Here is an 18203-nt window from a genome sequence, read left to right as displayed (position 1 = left end):
TTGGGTTCCAAAGTGGAACATTTGGATTTCGTAATTACTCTCTATTTTCTCTCTACATCTACGTTTTGTCTTCAGTCAACGGTGGTTTTGAAGAAGCCTTTGCTCACGTTTCACCTTATGGCTTGCTGAACTGAAGTTTAATAACCATTCCTGGACTTGGAGTTCGGGAATTTGCCACACACACACACACTACGAGTTTAGTTTTTGGGGTTAATGCTTAAGATTTAACTCTTTTTTTCTCCTAACATTCCAACATTTTTACTTTTATTTTTCTTCTTATCATAAGTAGTTATTAATGAAGTAGTTTTAAACACTTATACATGACTCGGAGTGTTTCTTTTGTTGCTGGTTCGTAACATTCATCATTAACCTTGCATTTACATCTTTTATGGCAACCAAGAAACATACCATAATATCTTTGGAAAGAGAAAAGAAACACCAACAACTGTGGGAAATCTGATGGGGGTGTGAAGCTGCAAACTCCGCACAGACAGCACCAGAGGTCCTGATCAAAAACCGTCTCTGGAGCCGTGAGGCAAGGGCACTTACTGCTGCGCCACCTTGCGGTCTAAAGGCGAAATTGATCAGAGGCAGCCAATAGCTTACCCTGGTCGAAAGACCTGCCCTGATCCTCCCCACCAAAATCAAACTCCCGCCACAAGCTAAAGTGCCTGGAGGTGCAACCGCGGACTGCTCAAGCCACAACACAATGCTCTGATCAATAGAAATGAAAAGGCTACTGCAAGTTAATAACTGCCCTAAGTGTTCAGCGTGAGGTACAGTGGCTCAATGGAAGCAAATTTAAGTCTGAGGCAGATACTTGCGTGTTGAAACCTCAGTACGGGTCCAGAACAAAAAAAGAACATCTGTAGAATTACGAAATACTGCACTGTCTGAGACATGTTCAATTGGCCGAGGTGTCAAAATGTTTTCCCGTCTGGTGGTTCAGGGGAGTATAACATATGGTGACGACGCAGTGATTAAATTACCACAATGTCTGAAGTCATATATAGACCAGAACAGATGACAATTTTCCTCCCTTGGCTGATATCTAAGAGTCAAGTGTAATTTACCGGTAGTATTTCCGGTGGTCATCGTAAAGACCACTTGTTTTTTCCCAAGTTCCAGATTATTAAAGGGCGACACAGTGGTGCAGCTGGTACAGCTGGTTCCTCGCGGCTCCACAGACACCAGTTCAATCCTAACGTGGTGTGTGCTGTCAGTGTGGAGTTTTCATGTTCTCTCTGTCACATACTGGGCGACATCGCTTTCCTCCCACCTCATGAAGACGTGTGCATTGGTAGCTTAATTGGCCACTGTAGGCGAGTGGTAGAATCTGGAGGAACTTCATGAGAAAGTGGGGAGAATAAAATAGAATTATTGTGGAATGGGTGCTTGATGGCCGGAGATGATACGGTAGGCGGAAGGGCAAATATTTCCGTGCTGTAGGGCTCTGCAAATGAATTTAAATTGTACAGCTGTCCTGATGGAATGTGAACTCACCATTGCTGGATTGTAAATCGAAACCTCTTAATGAACAACGTAATCGCTGCATCGTCACATATTTTGCCTGAATGACCAGACTGGAACATCCTTTTAATTCCTCCATTGAGTGACAACATCTCAGTCATAGCAACACTTCTCGGACAGAACACAAGAATATCGGACTTTGAATATTTGTTCTTGTCTCTGTGTTGGGGTTTGAAGACGCAAGCACCTGCTGACAGTCGGAGGCGTACCATCTATTGAGCCAAAACCCACTCACGTCCAATATATCTGATAAGGTTACATATTTTCGATAATCTTTTTGTAATCTTCACTACAAATATACGAGGATATGTCTGCACTGCAGAGACTAAGGTAGCATTTATAGTCGAGATGACGGAAGGCTGCAGGACAGAATTTTGCAGAATTCTCCAGAATTACTTCCATGTTCAACACTTGAGATCAGCTGCTGCTCGGTGTCAGACGGAAGGAACCAGAACCCGCTTCAATTATCTTCTCATCTAACCGGATGCTTCAGAGTTCCTAATTGTCAAAACGCACAAATTTCTGGGGAAAGTAAAATTGAAGTTTTGATACCGCCATCTCAAATCTACACTTTAAAAAGTAAATAGTCAAAAACGAGCTTCTCTATCCGATGTTTCGGGAGCGGATGGGTGAAATCAACTTTCTAAAATAAGAGGGTGCTCTAGGAAATTTGTTGTATTATAAATAAATGAAGAATCTTCGATTCAGCCTGATTTACCTCAAAATAGTCTTCATCTGTAGCTACAAACAATAAGACTCGATGAAGATTTGGCCCACCGGGCTGTTCCAGTTTAATCCTTTGCTGAGTTTTCCAAATTTGCCGAGTGTCACCGCACTTGTCCTCAGAGTGAAATCGAAATTTTTGAGCTGACCTCCTCCAGGTGTCAAATCTAAACATTTCTCCTGCATTCACTGGTTTGTTACACTGTTGCATCGTTTGTTTTCTTCATCACAAGATAAGCAAACGGATGGAATACCCACTGACGCATCTTCCGAGCGGCCGCGTGAGTGCCAGCAGTGGCGCTGAGTTCTCCTCAACTTCCAATGCCAGACGTTTCTTCTGCCCTTGCCTCCACTGTTGGGATCTGATGTTGCCGACGTGAATTGGCACACCTTAACTGCTACTCGGCTGGAAACTTCGCTTCATTCAGTCCCTGGAAATAGACGTGGTCTCTGGATTAGTCTGCAACATTACACAGAAGAGAAGCAACGATTAAAAACACCAGAAAATGTTTTCAAATTCAAATAGATATCGTCAGGAACAGTACAGTACTTACATTCAATCCTGGGATAGGTTATCTGGATTAAGATTACTGCACCCAGGGCACTTTCGCAAAATTCCCTGCTGGTAGGTGTGCTTGTAAACACTTGGTTTGGATCAAAAGCTTCTTACAGGAAAAAAAGGGTCCAACCTCATTTTCTGTGTCGCCTTATCCGTAAATAATGCCGAATCGGATAAGATAAGGCTAGCCGATGAATGGTATGGAGAATTGCCGAAGCCACAAGTTCAGGAGCGGTGAAAAAAAATCAGGATAAATTTTAAAAAAGGGAAACGCTCTGAGAAGCTATAAGGGGGCTTATTAATTATTAAATAGGGATGACTAAAAGTATTTTTTTAGTTGTCGTTCGCCTAAAGCGGAACTACTGGAGGAAGAAATAGATGGTTATATTTTTTTAAAACTTGCATTTATGCAGTTACGCGCAATTTTCATTGTGCTAGTTTAATTCGGCCTATATTTCTGTTCCCACACGCCAACTACATCCCCCATATTTACACATGCGCGCTCTCGCTCGCGCTCTCTAATACTCACAGATAGAGAGAGATTGGGATAGATATGGAGAGAGAGGGGTTCCTTGCGTGTGGATGATCTCGGCTCTGCGCTGGAATCGAACAAACTCCGTTAGTATTCCATCAGGATTGTGCGTAGAAAGCGAATAACGCGAGTTGCTTCAATTACAAAATAGTTGAGTCTGGCGTTTCTTGATGTCCGGCATATTAAATTTCAGTTTCTCGGAAATATCACTAGGTACGATCCGAAAAGTAGAAAAACATTATCGCATTACGTTAAATGTCTGGTATTGAAGACATCAAGTGGGCTGGCATTACTGCAATACAGTTCCTCCGCTAGCTATGTGCCTGGCTAGCTATGTGTAGTTTAATCTATCCTTTCCTTGGACTATCTCGCCCTCTGCTGTTGACAGTGCAATCCCAGTTTCGAATGTTGTGTACAGACAATTACAGATTACTTACTCCCATAAAAGTCTACCGAAATTGCTGCAATGAATAACTTATTTCGTACTCGCCCTCGTCACAGTGGGCAAGCGGGCGAACTATGCAGGATGGAATGAAAAACAAGAATGCTGATTTTGTCCCCAAATCACAGTTTCCCAAAGGCTAATTGATTCCGCAATTGATCAAATATTTCTGAGTATCAAGTGCATTCATTCTCTCCCCCGCCGTCGAATTCAGCTCTTTGGACACGGGTTGTAATGATGACTGAAGCCAGGTTAAACTGGTCGTATCCTAGTTCACTGGTAATTGCAATGACACCGACAACAGCAGAGAATTAAATTAATGTGAATGAATTCTAAGGAGGAATTAGAAGTTATCCCTTTATCATGAGAACGAAACATTTCCTTCAACGATTTGAATATTCAGTAATTGCAGCCGGAAGCAGAAGTAGGACCACAATGATATTTGAGACTCCACTCACCCACCAAATGAAACATACCTGTTTCACATCTGTGCTGGTTGGTCGGCACAAGTCTTCAATGATAAGAAAGTTCAGGCCACTGAAGATAGAATAATGCGTATTATCCTTCTCTCCGTGTTATTTTCTATCCAGCACTAATAGAACTGTACATGTTGTCTACATTGACTTCATTAAGGTTTGACGAGGTCCCTCATGGTAGGCTCATCCAGAAAATTAAGATGCATGGGATCCGCGGTGATTTCCCTGTTTGGATTCAGAATTGGCTTGCCCATAGAAAAGAGAGGGTAGTTGTCGATGGGACGTACACCGACTGGAGATCCGTGACTGGTGGTGTTCCGCAGGGATCCGTACTGGGACCTCTGCTGTTTGAGATATTATATATATGAAAACGTGGATGGATGGGTTAATAAATTGGCAGACGATAAAAAGATTGGTTGTGAATCGTGCAGAAAATTGCAAAATTATACATCAGGATATTGATCCTTTGCAGATAAGTGCGTAGAAATGGCACATGGAGTTTAATCAGGCAAAGTGTGAAGTGTTGCAGTTCGGGAGGTCAAATCTAAAGGGAGAGTACACAGTTAATGGCAGGACCCTTAACAGTGCTGATGTACAAAGTGATCTAGGGGTCCGAGTCCATAGCTCCCTGGGGGTGGCTGCAGTAGTTGATAGGATGATAAAGGCGGCATATGGCAAGCTTGCCTTTATTAGTCGAGGCGTTAAGTTCGAATCAGGAAGATATGTTGCAGTTGTATAAAACTCTGGTTAGGCTACATTTGGAGTGTTGCATTCAATTCTGGTTGCCCCATTATAGTAAGGATGCGGAGCCTTTGGAGAGGATGCAGAAGAGGTTTACCAGGATGCTGCTTGGATTAGAGTTTATGTGGTACAGGGAGTGGTTGGACAAACTTAGGTTGTTTTCTCCGGAGCGGCGGAGGCTGAGGGGAAATCTGACATATGAGAGGCAAAGATAGTGTAGAGAGGCGGTTTCGTTCTCCCAGGGTCGAAATATCTTATACTAGAGGCATACATTTAAGATGAGAGGGGTAAATTCAAAGGAGTTGTGCGGGGCAAGTTTTTTTTTCTACACAGTGGTAGGTGGTTGGAATGCGCTGCCAGGGGTGATATTGAAGGCAAATATGATGAAGGCGATTAAGGGGCTCTTAGATAGGCACATGAATGTGCAGAGAATGGAGAGATATGGAGATTATGTAGGTAGAAGGGATTAGTCTAGTTGGGCGTTGAATTACTAGTTTAGTTAGTTGTGCACAACATAGTGGGCCGAAGAGCCCGTTCCTGTGTTGACATTTTCTATGTTCGGTGGTTGAACATTGTTTACTTCAAATTATCCTCCATTTAACATACATGAAATTCTAGAAAGTATGATGCCTACTAAAAGTATTTTTCTGTATGTCGGCGTTCATCTTCCGTGCAATTAATTCATTTCCTTCCAAACTTAGATTCCACTTTTCAGTATTAAAATAATCTGTCCAAAGCGTGCCCACAAACTACCATTGATGACTCCAGGCATCGATGCTCAATCGAAGATAACACATCAAATATAACAAATTCCAAATGTAACAACTTCATTAAATGATAACCAAATGAACGTCCAAAAAACATTCCAAAACTGGGTAGGAACAAACGCAGAGACTCGTTTGTGATCCAGGCCAATTAATTGCAATAAACCAGTTGTTCATTTTCTCCGTTCTATTTTTCAGCCAGCATGAGTGTTATATGTCAAATTTAAAGGGCAAAAAAACTCACGTTGTAAAGCAGATGGGAATTCCCAAAGATTCCCTGGCAACAAACCTAAAGAAAGCAAATACATCTCAGAGGTTTCTTTTATGTCAATGTCGGACTCTCATTGCCTCAGTCGGCCTTCGATCTTGAACACATATTAATAATCTGTTTACGTTTAATGAAAATCTAGATACATTGTGAGCATTTATGCATAACGCTAATGCATAGGAGTGGGTCAAGAGTGATAGAGCGAGGCTTGTGGAGTATAATCAAACACATGGATCTACAACACCAGGTCGCCTTCTCTTTGGATTATATATGTTTTGTGTACACTTGACAATGACTGCATGATTAAATTCTTCATATAATGCAATAGAATGACCATTACAGCGCTATCGTCATCCTTATACCAATTATCCAGCCACGTGCAAGTTTTGCTGAACAATTTTGAAGCCGAAACCAGGTCTGGGTTCAATTATGCCAAATATTAATCCTCAACACTACATAGAGAATGCCTTTTAATGCGATGACAATTTGTTTTAAATTGCATTTGTGTTCAGATATTAATACTTCAACCTATAACTAGATGCTTATGCCAAGACCCTTTGCGCAATTAAAATAACAAAAATCGATTTTTGAAAGTCATTCAGTAACTGCTCGGAGAATTCCCTTCAGATTGAACAACTATCAGATTCACACACCTGTAATCCAGTCACTGGGGCTTTTATTTTTTAACCATTGCAATAATTGAGCCGCCTTAAAATAACACGAAGGGAATATTTACTTCAGTAAGTAAATTTGGCATTGGAAAGGGTGCAGAGGAGATTTACCAGGATGCTGCCTGGATTGGAGAGTATGGATTATGGGGAGAGATTAAAGGAGCTACGGCTGTTCTCATTGGAGAGGAGGATGAGTGGAGACATGATAGAGGTATACAAGATATTGAGAAGGACAGAGAATATAGAGTGGACAGCCAGCACCTCTTTCCCAGAGCACCAATGCTCAAAACAAGAGGATATGGCTTTAAGGTGTTGGGTGGGAAGTTCAAGAGTGATGTCAGTGGGAGGTTTTTCACCCAGAGAGTGGTTGGTGCATGGAATGGGCTGCCTGGGTTGGTGGTGGAGGCAGGTACATTGGACAAGTTCAAGAGATTGTTAAATAATCATATGGAGGAATTTAAGTTAGAGGGATATGTGGGAGGAAGGGGTTAGATAGTCATAGGTGTGGTTTGAAGGGCGGCACAACATGGTGGGCCGAAGGGCCTGTATTGCGCTGTATTGTTCTATGGTTCTAATATTTCACTGAGAAGGATCCATATTGGCTGAATACATAATATGACAGCCAATAATTTGCTCATGGTTGCTGTAACCAGATTACTGTAACTTAGTATTGAGCTTGAGACGTGGGGACGGCGCATGGTTTCAAAAAGAGAAAATCTCTCTTCATGGATTCTGGAGACAGACAGACCGAGTAATGCTGTGCTTCTGGCACGCGGACCATACGGGCAGTCCCGGGATAGCGTAAAGTTTCCTCCAACCCATGTCGTCGAGTAAACGTATTTTGAGACAACCTACGTTTGTAACAACAACTCGGAGAATTATATTCCTGGTTAATATTTCTGACCTGCTTGCATTTGATGCCAATCAGCAGAATGATGATCATAAGAAATAGAACAGAAGTGCAACCGAAGATTACGATTAAATACAGATTTGGATCAGTGAAGTACCCAGGATTTGCGGCAAAGTTGCTACTTCCAGGAATTCTTTGAGTGCTGTTCTCCGGAACTGTAATGAGAATAGTAACCGTGCTGGAGAGGCTCGGCTGCCCATTGTCTTTCACCAAGATGACGAGAGTTTGCGTGGAGGAATCAGACTCCAACATATCGCGGGCTGTTCGAACTTCACCTGAACTGCGACCAACACTGAATAAACTGGGATCAGTAGATCTCTGCAGTTGATAAGAGAGTCGCGCGTTCTGACCAGAATCTGCATCAGTTGCCATTATCTTGGTGACCAAGTACCCTTGACCCGCTGACTGGGGCAGGTTGTCCACTGATGCTGATCCACTCTGTGCTGAAGGTGAAACAATTACCGGAGCGTTGTCATTTTGATCCAGGATGATCACATTCACTGTAGCGCTGCTGCTCAGCGGGGGCACTCCAGCGTCACGGGCTTGAACGTGGATCTGAAAGTTTTTGAATTTCTCGTAGTCAAAGGATTGCAGCGCGTAAATTGTGCCGTTCATAGAATTAATGCTGAGGTAATTGGACACAGGGAAGTTTCGGACAATATTCTCCAGAAAGGAGTAAGAAACATAGGAATTCTGGTCCTGGTCAGGATCGGAAGTAGTTACTGCAAATATAGAAGCACCCGGTGCGTTGTTTTCCATCACATATATGTTGTAGGAGGGTTCAGCAAACTGTGGTGCGTTATCATTCACATCTGAAAGTACAATATGAATGGTTGCATTGCTTGACAGCGAGGGTGACCCCAAGTCCCAGGCGACAAAAGGTATTATATACTCAGGCACAGCTTCACGGTCCAATGGTTCACTGGTAATCAACTCATAATGATTCTTCGACGACGTCTGAAGCCTAAAGGGGATTTCCTTTGGAATCTCGCACTGCACTTCACTGTTTTCTCCAGAATCTCGATCGATAACATGGATCAAAGTTATTAAAGTTCCCGGCGGAGCATTTTCTTCAATGTTGCTCATAGCTGATGACACTTTTATCTCAGGTGCATTGTCATTTATATCATTTACAGTGATCAACACTTTGGAGCGTCCTACAATTGCAGGTGAACCGTGGTCTACGGCTTGAACATGCAGAGAATAACTGTTTGCTTCTTCAAAATCTAGCTCTCCTTCAACCCGAATCTCCCCCGTTTGGGGGTTCAAACTGAACAAATCACGTACTTTTGGTAAAGTTAGTTTGCTAAAAGAATATGTTAGCTCAGCATTCAAACCTTCGTCCAAATCATTTGCTTTTATTTTTAACACCGAGGTACTTCGGGGTACATTTTCGCTTAAGCTGCTCTTGTAGAGATTGTGGTCGAATACAGGTGGATTATCATTGATGTCCACCACCGTAACCAGAATCTCAGCTGTGCCGGATCGCTGAGGAGTCCCTGCATCAGACGCCGTCAGGACCAGTCGAAAGGATGACTGTAGCTCTCTGTCCAAAGGTTTCTCTAGCAGCAACTCTGTAATTACAAAATCGCCCTCGGTTTTCTGCGTTTTTAGGCTAAAGAACTCGTTGGAACTAATTGTGTAGTCGGCGACTGTGTTTATTCCAACATCCGGATCTTCCGCACTCTCGAGAGGGAAGCTTACCCCTGGTGCAATGGTTTCGGCTATCTGTAAGGCAACGGTGCTGTCGGCGAACATCGGGGAATTGTCATTTACGTCAATAATCTCCACTTCCCCACGATAAACCACCAAAGGATTTTCCATTATTATTTTGAAAGGCAGAGTACACACAGTTGCTTGCCCACATATATATTCCCGGTCGATTCGTTCACGAACAGACAAAATCCCATGATCCAAATTCACCATCATATACTGTCCACCGTCGTCTGACGTTAGCCGAAATTTACGAGCGGATAATTGCGCTATGTTCAAACCTAAGTCCTGAGCTATATTCCCGACAAAAGATCCTTGTTCCAATTCCTCGCGTATTGAATACCGAATTTGCCCAGCAACCAAATCCATTGTACATACCAGAATGAGGATAGTACAGGTCTCGAAAGCAATGGCGCTGTTAATCGCCGAACTCGCCATTGTTCCGCGCTGAAATATTTTCCAAACCAAGGCCTCTGTTCGATTAAACCGGAGAACTGGTGTCAACACGAAATCATCGCAGAAATATATCTACACTCTCAAAACACACACGCCGACATCTATCCTCCCAGTTTGACTCCACAAACACGAACTGCCGACGAATTACATCAGTGCTGATCTTTATTTTCTGGGATGTGGGAGGGGCAATGGATCCATTGCCGCGTTTCAGATTCTTATTGGTACACAGCGACACAACCAGTCCCATTCAATAATTGCATCGACAATTCTTAAAGCCAGACGGTCATTGCAAATATTTAATATTGAACAACGATAAAACATATACAATTTCTTTTCTAATTCTATTTAGGGAATTCAATTTAGAGGCCAATTATACCTAAAATGAAGACCCTCCCCATCAATTTATCTACAATGCAAAATACTTCTTCCTCTGACAGTAATAAGGCAGACTGTCTTCTTGGGACTACATCCGTGCCGTTGTCGGTTAACCACAGTGAGGACATTATTAAGAAAACGTGTTCGCTGGTTGACAACAGGGAAAACGTACACCTAAGTTTCACTGATGAACATGTATCCAACACTGAATATGCTTAATGAATGTAAGTGAAGTGTGAGTAATCTTTCGTCACTTTCTATTCTACAGCTAAAGGTAAGTTGCGAATGCCTGTTACAACACAAAGCAAAATAAGAATGTTGATTGTTGGGTTAGGTCAAGAATACAGAAACAGAGAACAGAAGTCAAACCAGACAAAAAGCCAGCGCATATAAATTAATGGGAACTGAAAGCTATCCTGAATACATGAGTATTTAACATATAAAGTTTCATCCACCGCGGTTGCTGGCAATTTTATGGAAACTAGGAAGCGAAGCTGTACATCCAAGAAAATTTGACAAGCCTCCTCTCCCACCCCCTCGCTACGGCCACTGTCGCGTGGGGGGTCTTTTCAGTTGCGTCACAGCTGTAATGTTGAAAAAAACATTTTTTTAAACTTGTCTGGAAACAGCAAAGAAGGACACATTAGCATCCCTGCCCATGAGTTGGCGAATTAAACGTGAATAATGCTCAATTGATAAATGTATCCATTTCCGGAAATTTTAATTCAACTTCAGTACCGAGTTGCATTTAGCAGGCCACCGGTTATTGCCCGTATCTAATGTCTTGAACTGAGTGATTTGGCATGCTGTTTCAGAATCTTATAACGACACAGGAAACGAAGCCATGCAGGCTCAGGGGTAGGGGTTGGTAGTAGGTGGACCTGGTCAATTCCATTAGTCCCATTTACCCAGTTTCTTAATTGCGTGAGCACCTGAAGCATATTCTCAGTCTCGGACGTGCCCATTGGTACCCCGGATGCGTTTTTCTTTGCCATTTTCCTGCATTTTGGCTTAATTTAAATAGCCAATATGCATACCAGAACATCTTTGGCACGAGAACGGAAACAACAGTGCCTGGACAAAGCTCCAACAGAGAGAATGTGCAACCTCGTCACAGGCAGCTTCAGAGGTCAGGGTCGAACTCGAGTCCATGGAATTGCGAGTCAGTACCACGAACCGCTCCTTGAGATCTATGGACGAAACGAAACAATGTGTCAGCTAAGATCTTTCCCACGACAACCCAGCTCCCTTCATAAGCTAAAATGGGACGAGGTGCAGCCCCGGACTAAATCAAGCTTTAATACAATGTTCTGCTCAGTACTGATCAGCATACCTTGAGTCTTCAACGTGAAGTGTTCTGGTTCAGCGGGTGACATATTTAGGGCTGAGGCAGGTTCTCGGATGTTCAAAGTTCAAAGCAGGGTACAGAACAAATAAGGACATTTAGATTTTCTACTTCAGTGTGAATGAAGTGCTGCACTGGCTGCGCTGTCGTCACTTGGGTAAGGGCTTACAAGATGTTCCGCTTTTCTTGTTCGGGTGGGCATAATATTTGGTATTGTAAAATACAGCAACGTCCCGGTGATCAAATCACCAGAGTGGGTTAGGATTCAAGTATAGGCTAAAGTGGTAATTTTGCTCCCCTAAGTGATATTTACGAGCCGCGGATTTTTTTACGACAGTCCGCTAGTTTTCAAGGTAGTTCGTAATAGTACTTCTTGTTATTATCAAATTCCAGATTATTTAAGGAGAGTGCAGTGGCGCAGCTGTTAGAGCTGTTACCTCACAGCTCCAGAGAGCCAAGTCCAGTCTGGACTGCTGATATTTCTTTCTGATATTGCATATTCTCCCTCTGAACGTGTGGTTACCTCTCACATCCCAGAGAGGTGCTGGTTGGTAGCTCTATTGGCCACTGCGAGGAGTGGTAGAATCTGCTGTGATCTGATACGAACTTGGGGGAAATAAAATGGGATTACTGCAGGATCAGAGTAAAATGTGTGGTCAGGGTTAGCCGAAGGCCCTATTTTCGTGCTGTCTCATCCTATAAACGAATTCCGTAAATGAATCTGAATTCTCAAGCTCACCTGGTGTAATTTGAACTCAGCGTAGCTGGCGTCGGCTGTTTCATCAGAAGGAAAGCGCACGCCTGTTTACTCATCTTCCGAGAGGCCTCCTGCATTCCCAACAGTGGAGCTGAGCTCTTCTTAGATCTCTATGTCAGAGCATTTCCTCCCGCCCTTGCGTCTCCTGTCGACGTGAATTGGCACAGGTGGACTACTGCTGGCTCGAGACCGTCACTCCAATGAGGCCCTGGAGAGGTACGGGGTCTCTGGAATAGTCTGTAACATTATGCAGAAGAAAAACAACAGTTAAGCACACCAGAAAGTGTTTTCTAAATTTAAATGGATATCTCAGATTGTCTGCTGTCACGGGCAGTAACCCATGGCACTTAGATTCACTCCTTGGATAGCTGATCAATCGGTTGACCCAAGGGTTAGTTAGTCAAAAAAGGCCCGTCAATTACTTTGCACTCTCTGACTAAATCCCCAGTGTCTCCCCCCACAACCTCTCTCTCTCTCTCTCTCTCTCTCTCTCTCACACACACACACACACACACAAACAAATACATGTACAGATGGAGGGAGAGGGACGTGATGTTCAGTGCGCGTTGACGACCTTGGCGCTGCGCTGGAATGGCCTGACCAACGATCGAATTACGTCGTGATTGCATCAGGCTTGCGCGTGCAAAGGGAACGATGCAACTTGCTTCCATTAAAACTTACAAAATAACTGCTCCAGCATTTCTCGATATGCAGCCTATTAGTATCGACTTTGTTACAATACTAAAATCAGGTCCGACGCGATAAGTTAGAAACCCGTATCGCATAGCTTGAAACTTCAGGCGTCGAAGAACTCGACAATAACGCAATCCTGCCCGACCCTCGTCCGCTAGCTCTGTACGTGGCCAGCTATATGCGTTCTGACCCATTTTATATCTTCTTTCCTTGGACGCATTTCGCATGTCGTCATTTTAAAGCTGGAGAAGAACTGAAAGTCGTTCACATCGAGATCTCAGTTTCCATTCACCCACAGACTGTGTTTCATACCTGTTGTTCGGCAATAATCCTCTCTGATAAGAAACTTACGATCATTGCACATAAATTCAAACTTATAACCCTCTCGGCAGGCACGGTAGTGTAGCGGTTAGCGTAACGATATTACAGCGCCAGAGACCTGGGTTCAATTCCGACCACTGTCTGTAAGGAGTTTGTACATTCTCCCCGTGTCTGCGTGGGTTTCCTCCGTGTGCTCCAGTTTCCTCCCACATTCCAAAGACGTACATGTTGGGAAGTTTTGGGCGTGCTATGTTGGCGCCGGGAGCGTGGCGACACTTGCGGGCTGCTCCCAGAACATTCTGCGCAAAAGATGCGTTTCACTGTGTATTTCTATGTACATGTGACTAATAAAGAAACCTTATTTCATCTTATCTAATTTTGGTTGATTCACATCACAAAAAAAGATACTGAATTTTGCAATGTGCAATATCCATATTGCAGTATTTATTTATTATGAGCATTACATTTCTTGTAATTAAGATATATTCTTTCAAGACCCCAGCTTCCACATTTAGAAGAAAGAACTGTGCAGGCCCTCCATTTTTGTATCATCCATGTGCCTATCTAAGAGTCTCTTAAATGTCCCTAATGTACTTCCCTCTGCCTGGTAGCGCGTTCCGCACACCCACCATTCTCTGTGTAAAAACATACCTCTGATATGCCCCCCCCCCCCACTTTCCTCCAATCACCTTAAAATTATGTCATCTCCTGTTCAACATTTCCGCCCTGGGAAAAATTCTCTGGCTGTCCACTCGGTCTAGGCCTCTTATCATCTTGTACACCTCTATCAAGTCACCTCTCATCCTCCTTCTCTCCAAGGACAAAAATCCTAGCTCGCTCAACCTGCATTAAAAAATATATTGTCCAAACCAGCACACAATTTACAGTATGAATTATAATTTTAAAAAGAACAGAAAATGATGGAAATCTCAACAGGCCATGCAGGTGAAAGAGACACAGAATTGAAGTTTCAGTCCCAGACCGCTTCTCAGTTCTGAAACGTTAACCATGTTTTTCTTTTCTTTTTTTCCCCAGATGTGCTGCCTGATCTACGAAGTGGTTCCAGGCGTTTTCTTTTTTTATTTTAGATTTTCAGCATCTTCAGCTTTTCATAATTCCCACATTTTATTAACCCCTTCATAAGTTTTCACGCCCTTGTCACTCAAAAGACAATAACATCCAACCTTAATGCAGGTTTGTTGATATTATCATTAAGTGAAAATCAATTGAATATGTCGGAAACTGCCAAAAAGAAGGTACAACTAAGGCGCTGAGATTCTTTAGTCAATCATGGCCCATAAATAACAATAACCTGAGGTTTCAGACTGGCCGTTTTGTTCCAGAGTGCATGATGTTGATATAGTTCATCTAAAAGGGCGCAAACTCTCACCTTGCAAAGTAGGGTGAGAGTCCCTAATTTTTCTGCACTAAACCTCAGGCGTTCAAATATAATTTTGACCTTTTTTTCAAACTTATTTTCCAATATACGAGCCCTATAGCTTCTACGGGCCTTCAAGAGTTTACAAACTATTTAGCGTTAGTGCAATCCAAAGGTTTTATTCAGGCCACAAGGACAATAAGCTAAAAACCTCAGTGACAAGTCAAAAGCAGTCCTTTCGGAGCAGTGTCATTGTCTTTGATTATACACGGTATGAAAACAGAAAACGTTGGACATACTCAGGAGATCAGGCCGCATTTGTGGGAACTGAGCTAACTAAGTTTCTCTTCCCATAGACGGGTCCGACCTAACGAGTATTTCCAGTGTTTTCTGATTTTACTTTCGATGTCCACCATCTGCATTGCTGTTTTGATTTGCATTTAGTATTGTTCACACTCTTGTGGCATATAATCAAAGAACTAAGGGCCTTTTTTACGTGCCGAATATTTTACATAACCTTTGTATTACGTGATTGCTCCATGGATTTTAATGTAACAAAATAGAATGATGATGCTACAGACGTCACAGAATTTGTTATATTATGTTTAAAAATGGAACTGTATACGGCCATTTCAGTTTGTTTTATGCTAAATATTTTCCGCTGCATATGTATGCAGGATCAGGTTCCAGGCTCAATTAGGCCAAGTAGGAATTCTGGCCAATTCATATCGAATGCATACTAATGCGTTGAGGTGTCTTCCAGAAGCATTTTTCAAATTATAATATTTCAGGTTCTACAAATAGATCCATGCGCCAAGGCACTCTTTACGATTAACCTAACAACAACTGAAACATGAAGGTCATTAGTAACTAGTCTTGGAATTCCTTTCAGAGTAAACAAATGCCAGTTTCAGGTGCTTGAATCCCAGTTGCTGTAACATTGATTTTTTCACGATTTGCACAAGCGAGTCCCTTGTCCCCACGAAAACTAAGAGAAAGATATACAAATGCGTTATTTCCTTAAATATCTCACGGAAAATACGCCACATTCTCAGATATGATAAAGACCGCCAATAACTTGGCTATTTTGGTTTTGACTTTAGCATTGAGCCTGAGACGTGGGAACGGTGCATGGCTTCAAAAAGAGAAAATCACTCTTCGCTGATTCTGGAGACAGACAGACCGAGTAATGGTGCGCATCCGGCACACGGACCAGCCGGCCAGTCCCAGGATAGCGTAAAGTTTCCTCCATCGCCATTCTTCGATTAAAAGTGTCCTGAGAATCTCCAGGTGTGTAACAACAGTTAGAAGTATCCCCCTGGTTAGCGTTTCTGTCCTGATTACACTTGATGCTAATTAACAAAATGATGATCACCAGAAAGAGAAGGGATGTGCAGCCCAAAATGACTATTAAATAAACATTTTGGTCAGAGATATTTCCAGGATGCGCTGCAAAGTTACGACTTTCTGTGGCGTTCCCCAAAACAGAAACATGGATTGTAATCGTACTGGAGAGGCTTTGTTGCCCATTGTCCTTCACCAAGACAACGAGGGAATGTGTGCTGGTGTCTGTCTCCAGAATAGTTCTGGCTGTTCTGATTTCACCGGAGTTCTGCCCAACATTGAACAAACTGGGATCAGTAGATTTCAGCATCTGATAAAAGAGCCGTGCGTTCTGGCCAGAATCTGCATCGGTTGCCGTAATCTTGGTGACTAAGAATCCTTTACTCGCTGCCTGGGGCACGAACTCCACCGCTGCGGATCCACCCTGTGCTGAATGTGAAACAATTACCGGTGCGTTGTCATTTTGATCCAGGATGATCACATTCACTGTAGCGCTGCTGCTCAGTGGGGGCACTCCAGCGTCACGGGCTTGAACATAGATTTGGAAAGTTTTGAGTTCCTCATAGTCAAAAGAGTGCAGCGCATAAATGGTGCCGTTCATTGAGTTAATGCTGAGGTAATTCAACACTGGGAAGTCTTGGTTAAGATTCTCCAGAAAGGAGTAAAAAACATGGGCATTCTGGTCGAGGTCAGGATCCGTTGCACTTACTGTGAAAATTGAAATGCCCGGAGCGTTGTTCTCCATCACATATATGTTGTAGGATGGTTTAGCAAACTGGGGGGCGTTATCGTTTACATCTAAGATTACAACTAGAATTGTTTTATTACTCGAAAGTGATGGTGACCCCATGTCCCAAGCTGCAAATGATATTTTATGCACAGGAACGGACTCGCGGTCCAATGAATCACTGGTGATCAATTTATAATAATTTTGCGACGACGACTGAAGTCTAAATGGGACGTTCTTCGGTATCTCACAGTGAACTTCCCCGTTTTCACCAGAATCATGATCGATAACATTGACTAATGTTATCAAAGTTCCCGGCGGAGCATTTTCTGGGACTTGGCTTGAAGCTGACGTCACTTTTATCTCGGGCGCGTTGTCATTTACATCAATTACCCTGACCAACACTTTGGTGTGTCCTGTAATTGCAGGGGACCCGTGGTCCGCAGCTTGAACATTGAGTGAATAACTGTTTACTTCTTCAAAATCTAGCGCTCCTTTAATCCGTATCTCCCCAGTGTGCGGGTCCAAACTGAACAATTCACGCACTCTTGGTGAGGCAAGATCACTGAAAGAATATGTAATCTCAGCATTCAATCCTTCGTCCAAATCATTTGCTTTTACTTTCATCACTAATGTTCCCAAGGGTGCGTTTTCATTTAAACTGCTCCTGTAAATGTGTTCATCGAAAACTGGTGGGTTATCATTGTTGTCCAGTACGGTAATCAGAATCTGAGCTGTGCCGGATCTCTGAGGGACCCCACCATCAGTCGCCGTGAGCACTAGCTGAAATGATGATTGCAGCTCTCGGTCCAAAGATTTCTCTAACAGCAACTCGGCAATTAATATACCGTCCTCGCTTTTCTGTGTTTTTAGGATAAAATATTCACTGGAACTGATTGTGTAAGCACCAACCGTATTTACACCAATGTCCGTATCTTGCGCCCCCTTGAGAGGGAAAAGTGCCCCAGGTGCTATTGCTTCGGATATCTGTAAGATGATGTTGCCGTCCTGGAAAGTGGGGGAATTGTCATTTACATCAAGAATCTCCACTTCCCCGCGATACACCTCCAAAGGATTTTCCAGAATTATTTCGAAAGGTATAGTACACATATCTGCCTGTCCACAGATACGTTCCCGGTCGATTCTTTCACGAATAGTCAAAAGCCCATTATTTAAACCAACCTTCATGTACCGTCCTCCGTCAGAGCTCAGTCGAAATTTGCGAGCTGACAATTGCTGTACGTTCAATCCCAGATCTTGAGCGATATTCCCCACAAATGCATCTCGCTCCATTTCCTCGGGGATAGAATAACGAACCTGCCCGGAGGTTAGAGCTAATGCACACACCAGAAACATGAATGCAATCACACTGACAGCAAACCTAGGCTGGTACGCCATTGTTCCGCATTAAATTATTTTTTTCAATCCAGGCGTCTCCTCGGTTAATCCGAAAAACTGTTCTTGCCACCAAATATGTA

At 43.0% G+C, this 18203-nt stretch overlaps 1 protein-coding gene across 1 annotated transcript; it reads right to left on the bottom strand.

The window, feature by feature from the left end:
* Positions 1–5953: 5953 nt before the first annotated feature.
* On the bottom strand, positions 5954–18123 carry LOC127569143 (uncharacterized). The gene is made up of 2 exons (XM_052013519.1): positions 15766–18123; positions 5954–9857 (listed from the first exon to the last, which is right to left on the bottom strand). Exons 1-2 carry the CDS (start codon positions 18121–18123, stop codon positions 7371–7373), a joined length of 4845 nt encoding a protein of 1614 aa, XP_051869479.1. The 3' UTR covers positions 5954–7370.
* Between the last annotated feature and the right edge of the window lie 80 nt (positions 18124–18203).

This window comes from Pristis pectinata, chromosome 4 (genome assembly GCF_009764475.1).
Source record: "Pristis pectinata isolate sPriPec2 chromosome 4, sPriPec2.1.pri, whole genome shotgun sequence".
NCBI lineage: Eukaryota > Metazoa > Chordata > Chondrichthyes > Rhinopristiformes > Pristidae > Pristis > Pristis pectinata.
This window is presented reverse-complemented; position numbering and strand designations above follow the sequence as displayed.